The following is a 13932-nucleotide window of genomic DNA, read 5'->3' as shown; positions in this document are numbered from 1 at the left end:
TACCTCTGTATTTTATAGAATAGATTTCATTCACACAAACATATAGCCTAGCCGCAGTTCAGAAACACAACAATAAAAATATGTTCTAGAATCTTCTGATGTTAAGGTATTGCTGTGGGGAGTCACTAATGGAACGTGCTAATCTGTGTGAACAAATGACACGCATATCCCTTTTTTTTCGTGAGCATCGATTTCTTCTATGCCCTTTGCTTTAGGGGATATTGAATTTTATTTCTTAGTAGTCAAAATATTTTTTCAACCTTTAAATGGGTGCTATCGATGTGAGCAATGAAATAATTTATTGCATCTCTGTTTTGGCAGGATTTCCTTTTGAAACATTAGACTTGTGTGAATTCTAAGCTTAGACATAGATATGCAGCCTGCTTTTATTTTCTCAGTATTGAATGGATTTCCAATTTGTCTCAAACGTTTGTTCTTTTTTACTAAGTTGTCAAAATGAGATAATAAACGTCAGAGTCATTGCCTGTGAATACGTTTACATTTTATGTGTTTAAAGTTTCCACTCATTATATATTTTTGTATTTTTCTTACAGGAGAAATTCTTTCACGGTGGCATAAGTAGAGGGGTGGATCTGATAGTTGTGCACTGTGGGCTGTACTGGGACGGGGTGTATGGACGCTGTGAACATGAGCGTGGGCGACAAGGTGGGGGGTTACCTGGTGGATCTGGGGGGCAGCTTCACTGAGGATGCCCCCAGACCCCCGGTCCCTGGGGAGGAGGGAGAGCTGGTGTCCAGTGATGGACGACCCTACAGCCACGGTTTCTATTCCTTCAAGAGCCTCAAGAACGAGGCCTCCACGGCCACGCCCAGACGACCTGACCTGGACCTGGGCTATGAGCCGGAGGGCAGTGCCTCCCCCACGCCGCCCTACCTTAAGTGGGCAGAGTCCCTGCACTCCCTCCTGGATGACCAGGATGGTATCCACCTGTTCAGGACGTTCCTCAAGCAGGAGGAATGTGCCGACATGTTGGACTTCTGGTTCGCCTGCACTGGCTTCCGTAAGCTCGAGGCCAACGAGGGCCAGGGCGAGGAGAAGAAGCTGAAACTGGCGAAAGCCATTTATAAAAAGTACATCCTGGACAACAATGGAATAGTCTCGAGACAGATCAAACCAGCCACCAAGAGCTTCATCAAGGACTGTGTGATGAGGCTGCACATTGACCCGGCCATGTTTGACCAGGCTCAGACTGAGATTCAGACTATGATGGAGGAGAACACCTACCCGCTGTTCCTCAAGTCCGATATCTATTTGGAATACACCAGGACTGGGGGGGAGAGCCCTAAGCTCTACAGCGACCAGAGCTCTGTCTCTGGGGGTGGGAAGGTTTTACCAGGGTATTTGCCCACGCTGAACGAGGACGAGGAGTGGAGATGTGACCACGAGCTGGAGGAGCAGCAGGAGAGTGATCCCACTCCCAGCAACCGGCTCACTCAGAAGCTGCTTCAGGAGACGGCTTCCCAACGCGTCACCAGCACCAAGAGATTCCAGGACAGTCACGAGTACAGGTAAATCCTCCCTCTCTCTCTCTCTCTCTCTCTCCAGTCTCTATAACTATCTAGCTTCTCTGTACAAGTGCTGAATTACAAATTAACTTGTCCTCCTCCCTCTGTGCGAGTGCTGCCTGAAGTCGGAGATGAAAAGTGGCTCTGAGTTTAGCACCGCGGACAGCTCAAGATGAGAGGAATGCAGTGTAGGCAGAGGCCTTTAACTACCTGTGATGGCGAGGCAGTGGCAGGGGTCGAAGGGAGAGCATTTGCTGGTTGTTAGAAGGTGGAGGCAGACGCTCTTTGTGTTCCCCACGCAGGTGTCCTGTGAATGGCAGGCTTTTCTAGTGGACGAAAGGTTCTCTCAGAGAAAAGCTCAGCATGATTTCTCTTTTGACTGTGGAAAATGGAGAAGTCTGGTTTAACTGCAGCAGAAAGTCAAAGGAAGTATTCCCTGTCTAAGGAAATGAACCTGGCACAAAAAAAAGGAAGCAATCCCCATATTTCTCTTCTGGATGACTAAAATAGGATTGTAAAAGTACAGTCTTGTTTATCTGTCTTCCATTCTTTAATTAATAGTAATATGATGCTTATGTTATATTTGACAGACATCTTTGTGTCACAGCCTTGTCATTTCATTTGCGCAGAATGGGATTGTGCGATGTGACTGACTACTTAAAACTCTAATCCTTGTCCTGTTGGAACAGAAACAGCGCATCTGGGCTTTTTAGCCCACTATGCAAAGGATTAGGCCTACAAATGTTCCTGCCAAAGTCTGTGAATTAAACATCAATCTTTTTTAAAAGACATATTCACACATCTCTGAATTTGTTCCATATTTGTCACTAAGCAAAGCTGCTATCATCACCAGTTGTGAGAAGAATATGTGAAGGGATTTTCGGCTTTATTTAGCCTTGCTCTGAAATATGTAAGAACACAGCATTTTTACTTTTCAGATGTGCTTAAGGATACTGTATTCACTGTTGGCATTGTCTGGTGCAGCGATTGAAGATTGCAGAATTCTATCCCTAGAAGTTGACCCACTTTTCTATCAACAGTCTTAGACAAACCTTGACATGTGCAGAAGATGCAGTAGCACCTGAGTGTGCAGAGGATGTGTTGAAGAGTTGTGGTTGCAGGGCTGAAGGACTAGAAATCGGTCTTTTCAATTAGCCTGACTAAATGGTAACGTTTCCAAGTCTTTGTTTCAGTTTAGGACTAGTGTTGTGATTTTGAAAATAGGTCTACTCAGAAATAGCACATTGTTTAGGCTAAGGAATATTGTTTTGTCTGACTTTAGTCTATTTGGATGCTCCGAACTGCGTTTTTAGTATAGTTACAGTGTATAGGCATGTATGTTGCCTTTTCTCATTTACAACTGGCCTTTAAATGTGACAGAATGAAAGACTAGGATATTTGAAAACCACAGACACTCCCCACTCCACCCTACTTCTGATTGTGTATTCTATGGCCCCTGGATATGATTGGCTTTAATTAGTGAGAGCAGTGCATTTTTAAGGTTGTTTTCAAATGACTATTTCATTAGGTCTAGTATTTGGCGGAAATTACAAAAAGATTACCCTCCATTTTTAAATAGCCTTTTAGCATCGCCCTTCGGGTTTTTGTGCAACTAAATGTTGCACCAGTCAGATGTCTCTTAATGTGTGAAGACCAGAATCCAGGGAATTAAAAGGGAGCAGCTCTGTAGTGAAGATGAATATGGAGAATTTTTTTTTTCTTTCTCTTAGTTGTGTAGCAATGCACCAAAAAATGTTGCGCGATATTTTTACGTTGTTCTCAGACAAGCAGGTGATGGCCTTCGCCAGTCACTGTTCTTGTAGAGCCCAAGCTCTCTGAATATGTTTAGATGCTATGATGAGCATGAATACACATTTTATATCAAACTGTTCATTCTGAAAGACTCATTCAATTCACGCCTGACTCAGGTTCCCTGTGGAGAATTTCTCCTGGTGCTCCTCCTCTCTTCAGGTCTCCCTCGGAAAGTAGCTTAGATGATTTATCTCAATGACAATTTCTGGTTTGAACAGGTTAGATACATAGCCTCCATTTTTATATAACCCTATCATCTTCAGAGTAATTGTAGAGAGAATGTAATGAGTAACTAACCTCCTAGCAGGTCTGATTCCTTCACCTGTGTTTCTGTGTAACCAGAGTGGTGATCCAGGGGTGGCTGCACTCCAATGTAAAGGGGAGTGACAAAGGACCAGTAATTATTCTCTAGGTGCAAAGAAATGTCAAAGTCGTTGGAACAACAAAAGGCCCTTACATCTAATGCGTTGGCATTGAGCTTCTATCACTGTGCATCAGGAGGACAAGTTAATTTAGTATTTCAGGACATGGCTATTCAAAGGTATGGATGATGTTTTGATGGGCTTTCTGAGAGGTATGAGTAACGTTTTGGCAAGTGCTGCTGTTGAACTCGGGTATTTCCTCATCTTTGTCGAAAGCCATCTGGCCTACTCGTCGGTCGTAAGAAACGTGATGAAATGTCATCCGTTTACAGCTGTGCACCCACACTGTCATAGCTAAACAGCAGAAAAAATCAACCATGATGAAACCAGTGTTGGTTTGAAAGCATCTCCTCCGGCTCCCTCTCTTTGCTCTCTCTCTGTGATTCTGTGAACATTGACATCATGGCTGCTGCTTCAATCATTAGGAGATTCTAGATCATGGGCTTGAGTGCTGCCTGGGAATAATCATCAGAGGCTGCAGTAATCCGAGAGCTGCTTCCATCCGTGATCTATCCCTTTCCTCCTCTCAGGCTGAACCAGGCTGAGCTTAGCGGCTCATAAACAGATGCCTCACTACCAGTCAGTAGGATGGATGGCCATAGTTCAGGTTCTGGTAGGAGGCTGCCATTTTCCCTGTGGTGCCCTGAAGAGAGAACATAGCCAGGTTGTAGAATTGGAAGCCCTGGTTTCTAGGAGGCAGCAGGGGAAGCAGGCTTCCAGGTCAAGGGGAAACCCTGGTAGAAAGGAGGCTTCCTGCTTGGCGCTCGCTCCCCTGCCGTGCACACTCCTTAAAACAGACTGTGGCCTCCTGCAGCTGCCCCTTTCAGTTGCATTTCCTCTCGCAACACTCTTTCCTTTAAATGAATCCCACTCATTTGAAACCTTGGCCATAGAACGTGGTCGTTATCCACAACCACGTTGCACCTCAGCCACAAAATTTACATTTCTATGAATTGGCGGCTCGTATTGGTTGGACTTGTTTTTGTTTGATAAATGTAGCATGAGGGATGCCATCATGGTTTGTGTTTTGTTCCTCAAAGCAGTTTTTTAGAGCATCCGGAGCAAAGATGGGTTCTCCTCAGAGCCTCTGTTTTGAGAAGTGAATCGATTTTTACTGCTCAACTTTTTTTAAACTTTTTTTTTGTTATTGAGAGGCATTTTTTACTTCAACGGAAACTCACTTTTATTGCAAAATTGCTGACTGTTCCAAATGAAGTACTTATCTGAGCTCTTTCCCTTGTTTTCTTAGTTGTTCACGTTATGACATTTCATGTTTTGTTAGATTTGGCTTGTAAGCTAAAAGCAAATGTCATGCATGTTCGCCATGGGTAATTCAGTAGACTTCCCTTGAAGGGCAGATTATGTAATGGCTTACTGCTCACAGTGTTTATGGACGGAAAATGCTAAAAGGCCATAAGCATCATTTCATGACTAAAGTGCTTTAATATTAAACTGTAATCTCTTTTACAGTGATAAAAGCTGAAAGGACTTATGGTTGACGGACAGGACAGGGCTCTCTCTGTTCAGAAAGCATGACTGGACACATGTTCTTTAAGAAGATTAGACCTGTATTTGTGTCCATGTTATGTTGAATAGGAAGTGAGGCATGTTTCTGTGTTGTTTTTTCTCGGGGGAAATTTGACTCTGGGATTGTCGAGGACTTTATTGCTCTTTGCCGAATAGCTGTCCTCCACCCTGATATGGTCCTGGTGGAATGTGATGGCAGTGCCACTAGCCCAGGTCCTGTCATTTATAGCCAATACCCACGTTTCCATCCATAGATTTTATGTGAGTAAAGTCATACAGTATAAAAAATAAAACAGCTGTGATGGAAACAGGAAGTTTCAGTACAATTTTATAAATGCTGACAGATAAGTTGTTCATTTGACATGGTGTGATCTTTTTGTTTTGGTAAAATGTTATTATGCGAGAAATGGTGGTGGAAATGCCTTTATGCGCAAATATTGATAGCCATTATATCGAAGTAAACTTGGAGTCACTCGATCACATGGTGTGTGGTCCTCCCACTACGACTCAGGAAACCATGCAGTTTATTAGGCTACAGATGAAATAAGTTATGAACTTCACAGGGGGGTGAAAGTGCACAGTGATGAGTTTGATGCTCCTTTCCAATAAATGTTGAGGGTCTTATTCTGGTGACATGATGATCGATGCTTGACCGCCGTTTTACAAATTAAAACAAATATTCTCGCTCTTATCTGTGATGATATCATCATGTAGACTAACCTACCGCAGAGCCTACCCGAACTGTATCTGCTGTTGGCTAAAGCACACCTGCCAAGACCAGACTAGTCACATTTTGCTATTTAACGCAAAAAGTTTTTGTGGCAAACTATTGGTAGAGTTGAAAATGCGACGGAAACACGTTAAACATTCACATTTTATTCGGTAAGCGAAAAATAACTTTTTGTGTGCACTACGACGACATGCACTGATTTTTATCTGCGACAATTCAGTTTGGTGGAAACGCCACTAGTGGGAAAATGCACGTATTTACTTTGTGGATTTAGGAATATTCGCATGAAAATCTCTCACCAATTGGATGGAAATCTAGTTTATATCGTCCTTTTATTAGATAGATTGGCAGTCTAGTTATGACACAATAAATGCTATCTTTTGTCACGTCTGCCATTGCTTTTCAAAGAGAACCAATTGTCATTTCTAGACATATTAGAATCTCATCCCTTTACTTACATAATGTAGAACTAAAAGACATTCTTCAACCACTCTCCATTCTTCTCTTAATCCAAAAGGATTTACCACTTCGCAATAGATTTTATTTTTCTTCGTTTGGGCAGAATATGGGCTGACTAATGATAACCAGCCAGAAGTAGCCTGGGTTTGGTTTGGTCTCTAGTAAGACTGAGCGCTTCAGAGTTCCCAGGGAGGGAGCACGTACTGAACACTTTAGGGATCTTCTTCAGTTTAAAGATGAAGAGAACAGAGGCCTACCCAGATCTATAATTCATGTGAAGGGAGAAGTTTGAGGAGTGTGTTGAGGGAGGTTGAGTCAATGATGGAGGCTGTGGTGATGCGATGCCTCCAATAAGAATTAAATCCGCGTCTCTACTGTACCAACCATTAGAAACCCTCTGAAGGATCTCATTATAACAATGTGGGTGGTTTTGTGTGAAAGGCATGTAATTACTACAGAGATACTACAGTTGTCTTATTTGGAAATGTTTCTTTGTTTTATATCTAAATGACATTTACGTTGGCACTCAGTTCTTATCAGCTCTTATCCAGAATAACTAACAACATCCTTCCCTTTTAATGCTATGATAATACAGTGCAATAATCTTTGTAAAATGTACTTGCATGTGTCTCCTGTGAAGCTGAATGTATTGTTGAATGGTGCCAGTACACTCTGACATGAATTGATTGTGTTATATCATGTGCTATGTATTGTTCATGACTTTGCCTTAATGCTCTCTCTCTCTCTGAATGTTGCGTTTCTTCCAGACATGTGCCGTGGCGGGAGCCTGTCAACCCGTACTATGTCAACACGGGCTACGCCATGGCCCCTGCCACCAGCGCCAACGACAGCGAGCAGCAGAGCATGTCCAGTGCCAGCGACGTAGACACACTCTCCCTGACAGACAGCAGTGTGTACGTACTCGCACCGCCTCCGCATCACCTCCCACTCACACGCATGCACACGCACAATCGGTCAAACTGTAATAGTACATACCACAAGTATGGGCAGAATGCCTCGAGAATGAAGTTTAGCTTCCCTGTTCCTTGCTGTTCAGCATGAGGACCTTCACAAACAATTTCATGACATGTGAGTGTGTGGGCATAGAAAACAATAGTTGGAGTGTTATTTTCAATTTCATCCATGCCCAGTATATCTGAGCTCTACCTGGGTCGTATTCATTATGGCACACGGTAGCAAAACGTTTTGCCACAGAAAACAGAAACAAGTTTCTCATTGAACAAGTTCAGGTAGTCCCTCTTTTTTTTGAGTATGTTTTCTTCCGTTTTGGTGCCGAATGAATAGGACCCTAGTCTGACTGTAGCAGCACCTGCTGCACGCAGACTGGTGCCATTTCCCCCTGTCTGTCTGTCACTGGGAGCAGCAACACATCTCTCTCTGCTCCTCTCCTCAGAGAACAGCCATCTGTTCATTACCCGCACGAATGAAAGCTGCTAAATGTCATTACTTATGCTAATTATAGAGCTATAAACTGGGAGCTACGACAGGCGCACAGTTTGTCATTTGAAGGCATTGACTTGTTACCCTTTAAATCAAGTTTCCCGGAATTCTGAGGAAATGGTGGAGAATTGACGGTAAAGGTTGAGTAGATTTTGACAGGCTCTCATAATTGTGTAAAAGGAGTCGGTACATATTGAATAAAAATAAAATGTTATAGCCTACGTCTAATATGACATACCCACATTGCTTGACAACGGTTTGTTTCAAGATGGGTAAATGTATAAGCAGTGCCTTTGGAGGATCCCATGTTGGACACAAGCTGTTATTTAGCGCAGCAATCCTCTTTCTTCCGCCTTAGCGGGAAGCAGCACGTTTCCTTTAGAGTAAATCGAGCTAGGATGTGTTGGCAGAGGGAAGCCAGAGAAGAGAGAAGACAGGAACGGTGCTGTAAGTTCAGAGATGGCACAGGGGAACGCATGTTTAAAGAAACATCAAAGGCTGCTCAGCAGGACAAAAACGCGTGTCTGAAGCAGGATAGATTAGAGGCCATTATCAGCTGTTTGTTCCACAGCTCCTGGCGCAGACGAGTCAAACCCAGCAGGACCACTGAGACTTGGGATAAAACAATTCATAGTGTTGGTGTCAGCGACCGCACCACTCTCTGCTTGTTCACCACTGTGTAGGGCTACAGAGGAAACCCTCAGGGTTTAGATACTCTGGTATTTACCGAAACCTAAATCCAGAAATCTCAACCCGCTCAATTTACCATGAACTCCCAAAATGTTGTCCTTCTCTTAGGATGATTGAGCTACTGTTTAGAAATGGAAATGCAGCTTCAAAAGTAACCTATGAGTTTTCTCGTTTTGGATTTGTCTGTAAAATTGTCCTTTTGTTTTTGTTCCAGAGATGGGGTTCCACCATACAAATATCGCAAACAGCATCGACGAGAGATGCACGAAAGTGCCAAAGCAAATGGGCGTGTGCCACTACCTCATATTCCTGTAAGTTAACCTTGGTTTAGCTGCACACACACACACACACACCCCTACACAAACAAGTATGCACACATACCTGCAAGAGCCCCACTCACTCATCAGACTGCTTACATGGCTGTAATCTGGTATTCTAGAAACATCAGCCTTTCTCAAATGTTCCCATCTCTCCACTTTCCTGCATTCGTAAGATGCCTGACTGCATCTCTCTCTGGGCCCGTGTAGGGTGTGTGAATAGCTCATATTGAGGCTTGTGCTTTCTAAACTGTGCCTGGTGCTCTCCTCAGCCCTCAGCTGTCTGTCTGTGTTGAAGCCCGTCAGACAGCAGTGTTTCTCCTCTGTGGCAGTCCCACCTCCCTGCATGCCTCTGCAGCTCCCTACAGGAGAACTCCCATCCTAATTGGGCCTCGGAGTCAAGAGTCCTGCTGAACAAGACTCTCTCCCTCACATTAGGATGTATGTTTTTGTGTAGAATATTTATTTTTTCATTGACTTCTGTTGTTCAGTACATAGAATACAAAATAATAAAGAAACGAGCTATGCATTGCAGAATAATGGAAACGCTGGCTGCCTTGTCCTTGATAGTTCCGTTTTTGTCTAATGGATTAGTCCCAGACACATACTGCAGTGGTAATGGAGAGACGTACAGTGCATTTGGAAAGTATTCAGACCCCTTGATTTTCCCCCCCCCCACATTTTGTTACGTTACAGGCATATTCTAAAATGGGTTAAATAAAAAATAATCCTCATCAATCTACTTAATAATGACATTTTTACAAATGTATTAAAATTCAAAAACAGATACTTTATTTACATAAATATTCAGACCCTTTGCTATGGGACTCGAAATTGAGCTCAGATGCATCCTGTTTCCATTGATCATCCTTGAGATGTTTCTACAACTTGATTGGAGTCCACCTGTAGTAAATTCAATTGATTGGATATGATTTGGAAAGGCGCACACCTGTCTATATAAGGTCCCACAGTTGACAGTGCATGTCGGGGCAAAAACCAAGCCATGAGGTTGAAGGAATTGTCTGTAGAGCTCCGAGACAGGATTGTGTCGTGGCACAAATCTGGGAAAGGGTACCAAAAAATGGCGGCAGCATTGAAGGTCTCCAAGAACAAAGTGGCTTCCATCATTCTTAAATGGAAGAGGTTTGGAACCACCAAGACTCTTCCGAGAGCTGGCAACCTGGCCAAACTGAGCAATTCGGGGAGAAGGGACTTGGTCAGGGAGGTGACCAAGAACCCGATGGCCACTCTGATAGAGCTCTAGAGTTCCTCTGTGGAGATGGGAGAACCTTCCAGAAGGACAACCATCTCTGCAGCACTCCACCAATCAGGCCTTTATGTTAGAGTGGCCAGACGGAAGCCACTCCTCAGTAAAAGGCATATGACAGCCTACTTGGAGTTTGCCAAAAGGCACCTAAAGGACACTCAGACCATGAGAAACAAGATTCTTTGGTCTGATGAAAACAAGATTAAACTCTTTGGCCTGAACGCCAAGTGTCACGTCTGGAGAAAACCTGGCACCATCCCTACGGTGAAGCATGGTGGTGGCAGCATCATGCTGTGGGGACGTTTTTCAGCGGCTAGGACTGGGAGACTAGTCAGGATCGAGGGAAAGATGAACGGAGCAAAGTACAGAGAGATCTTTGATGAAAACCTGCTCAGGACCTCAGACTTGGGCGAAAGTTCACCTTCCAACAGGACAACGACCCTAAGCACACAGCCTAGACAACGCAGGAGTGGCTTTGGGACAAGTCTCTGAATGTCCTTAAGTGACCAAGCCAGAGCCCGACTTGAACCCGATCGAGCATCTGGAGAGACCTGAAAATAGATGTGCAGCGACGCTCCCCATTCACCCTGATAGAGCTTGAGAGGATCTGCAGAGAAGAATGGGAGAAACTCCCCAAATACAGGTGTACCAAGCTTGTAGCGTCATTCATACCCAAGAAGACTCGAGGCTGTAATCACTGCCAAAGGTGCTTCAACAAAGTACTGAGTAAAGGGTCTGAATACTTATGTAAATGTCATATTTTTTAATTATTTTTATCAATAAAAAAAACAAATCTAAACCTGTTTTTGCTTTGTCATTATGGGGTATTGTGAGTAGATTGATGAGGAAAATTAAAAAAACATTTATTACATTTTAGAATAACCCTGTAACGTAACAAAATGTGGAGAAAGTCAAGGGGTCTGAATACTTTCTGAATGCACTGCATACACTGAGTATTCAAAACATTAGGAACACCTGCTCTTTCCATGACATAGAATGACCAGGTGAATCCAGGTGAAAGCTATCAACCCTTGTTGATCTCATTGTTAAACCCACTTCAATCAGTGTAGATGAAGGTGACGATAGGTTATGTGGATTGTGTATGTGTGCCATTTCAGAGGGTGACTGGACAAGACATTGCCTTTGAACAGGGTACGGTAGTAGGTGCCAGGCGCACCGGTTTGTGTCAAGAACTGCAACCCTGCTGGGTTTTTAATGCTCAACAGTTTCCTTTGTGTATCAAGAATGGTCAACCACCCAAAGGACATCCAGCCAACTTGACACCACTGTGGGAAGTATTGGGGTCAACATGGGCCAGCATCCCTGTGGATCTCTTTGGCACCTTCTAGTCCATGCCCTGATGAATTGAGGCTGTTCTGAGGGCAAAAGGGGGTGCAACTCAATATTAGGACGGTGTTCCTAATGTTTGGTACGCTCCATGTGCAATCTTCACTAATAGAGGGTAATAGCCAAAGTAGTGAAGTAATTTCTACAGCCAGGTCTTCTAACGGCCATAAAGCTACTCTGGGTTGTTTGTCTGTAAAGCTTTGTCTGTGTTGGGTGAAATGAATATGAATCCAACTGAAACCGAATTCAAAGAGAAAATAGCAGTCAGAGCTGGAGAAATCTCCGGCTTTGTAATCAGCATGTGGACATATCCTGTGTGCTTTGGTGGGGCCCTGAGTAAAACGGCCCTCTACAATATGTAGGCTATCCCCAGAATGTACTTTAATCTCTCTTTGCTAGATTACTACAACAATGCACCTTACAGGCTTGACTTGTGTTGGGAATACCAGCTAAGAGCTGCATATTCCCAGCATCTCCCTTTGATAAAAATGTACTTCACTCTGCTGCCTGTAATGAAACATGCAACGATAGGGATTATTTTGAACGGACAATCACCTTTTAGAAATGAAGTCTGGTCTGTGGCGTACCAGTGAGTTTTCACTGTGTTTTTCCAGACGTGGCCTGTAGCTCAGACGCTGTTAACCTTTATTTAACTAGGCAAGTGGGGCACGGTGTCACGCTGCGACGGGTCGATCTGGAGATTGATTTCGGTGTTTTTTTAATGGCTATTATAAAGTCACTGACCAACAAAGTTGTTTATGGCTGATATTTGACTACCTATCTTATACATTTTCTCTAACTTTGGAAGTACCCTATGTTGAAACTTTATTGTTGAGATGAATGCCTGCGGCTTACAGCATACATTCTGCAGAGCAGCCTATATCAGACTGTTCAAAGCCTTAAACCATGTCAAATCAGACCTTGTAGGTACTACATTAGCTACTAAGCAATAATCTTCTTGACTTTGGTTTGAGGTTATTGTTTTGGCACCTTCATTTCCATTACAGGTCCCCTGTTAGCTTTTCCCTGATAAACTGTAGACGTGTTTGATACGTTTTTCCTCCTCCTGTATCATTTTCTCCCTTTTTGTTCTATCAACCGAAGTGAACAGCATAGTAACCACAGGTTTTACTTTTCAGGAGAAAATGGCAACATTGATATCAGCGAACGACTACTGGTACAATTTGAAATGAACTGGAAATGGTGTGTTTCCCTCTGTTAGCGAACAAACCGGATACCAAAGGACATTCACGTGGAGCCGGAGAAGTTTGCGGCGGATCTGATCAGCCGGCTGGAGGGAGTGCAGAGGGAGAGGGAGGCCCAGGAGAAACTGGAGGAGCGGCTGAAGAGAGTCAGATTGGTATGTTGTTGTCCACAGAAGTACCACCATGCTGTCTGTATGATCCCTCTCCCTGGTGGGGCGCTGTACTACTCTATATGCCCCATCATCCTCTTAACAACCTCTTACCATGGCTGTCTATCAGAAGGTACACTGTAATATCTCCGTTGTTTGAAAGGACTGGGTTGATTCATTAAAAGGAAACAGACATCATTCCATTATGAATCATTTATAAAAGTGTAGCTCTGGCCTATCAGGGATCCATCCCACTGTATCTTGGATCCCTTTGTCTCTGGCATCAGATGGAACACCTGCAGACAGCCTGAGCCACTTGTGAGCCTGGCGCACTGTAATGACTTTGTTTGAAGTCAGTTGGAGCGTGAAGAAATGCCTGCGCTCACCGCAAATGGAATCTCTTTCGGTACACAGAGCCAGGTCTTAAGTCTCAAGGCAGATATTTTATGTCGTTTGGCCCCTCCGTAAGAGGAACCGTCATGGAACAGTAGGTTTCTCTTTATTAAGAGCTGGTGGCAGACGGAGGAGTGACAAATAATCACTCTATTAACTGATATTCCTACCCCAAATTCCTCTCCTCTGCTCCCTTACCTGCTTTCCATCCACAGACTTACACCCTGATTTCACTGAATGTGGCCTCAATCCAGTGTTGATTGATGGAGAGGTCACATCCGGTCTAGGCAAACTCCCTCAGTAGTGAAAGGAACGGGTCAATATAGCAGGATAGCCTGTGGTATTATGGTGCTGTTGACTGATTAAACCATGTGTCGTCTTCATCCCTCCTCTAAATAATACAGAACCTTTAGGATCAATGCATTGGTGCCACTGAGAGATCAATAACTTAATAGGTGTTTTTCGCTTTACTTTTCAACGCTCTGAATATTGGCCCACCTAATGTATAATTTACATGTTCAGTAGCAGCAGTACGTTCCACTTCCCTGAGGTGAGAGTGAGTGAGAGAGACTCGCTACATCACATTCATTAGTAGATGCCTTTTAGCAGGATGGGCTCAGCAGGTCT

At 43.7% G+C, this 13932-nt stretch overlaps 1 protein-coding gene across 6 annotated transcripts in view; it reads left to right on the top strand.

Moving 5' to 3' along the window:
* Positions 1-13932, top strand: part of LOC115171165 (axin-1) — a 41133-nt gene that overhangs the window by 21175 nt on the left and 6026 nt on the right. For all 6 annotated transcript variants that reach the window (XM_029727723.1, XM_029727724.1, XM_029727725.1 and 3 more), the window contains 4 exons: positions 555-1529; positions 7244-7390; positions 8842-8938; positions 12781-12918. In XM_029727723.1, coding sequence (XP_029583583.1) covers positions 634-1529; positions 7244-7390; positions 8842-8938; positions 12781-12918 — 1278 coding nt within the window. In that variant the 5' untranslated portion in view covers positions 555-633. The remainder of the gene's footprint in view (positions 1-554; positions 1530-7243; positions 7391-8841; positions 8939-12780; positions 12919-13932) is intronic.

This window comes from Salmo trutta, chromosome 32, assembly GCF_901001165.1.
Source record: "Salmo trutta chromosome 32, fSalTru1.1, whole genome shotgun sequence".
NCBI lineage: Eukaryota > Metazoa > Chordata > Actinopteri > Salmoniformes > Salmonidae > Salmo > Salmo trutta.
The sequence above is the reverse complement of the archived record's forward strand: the minus strand, read 5'-3'. Positions and strand labels throughout refer to the sequence as shown.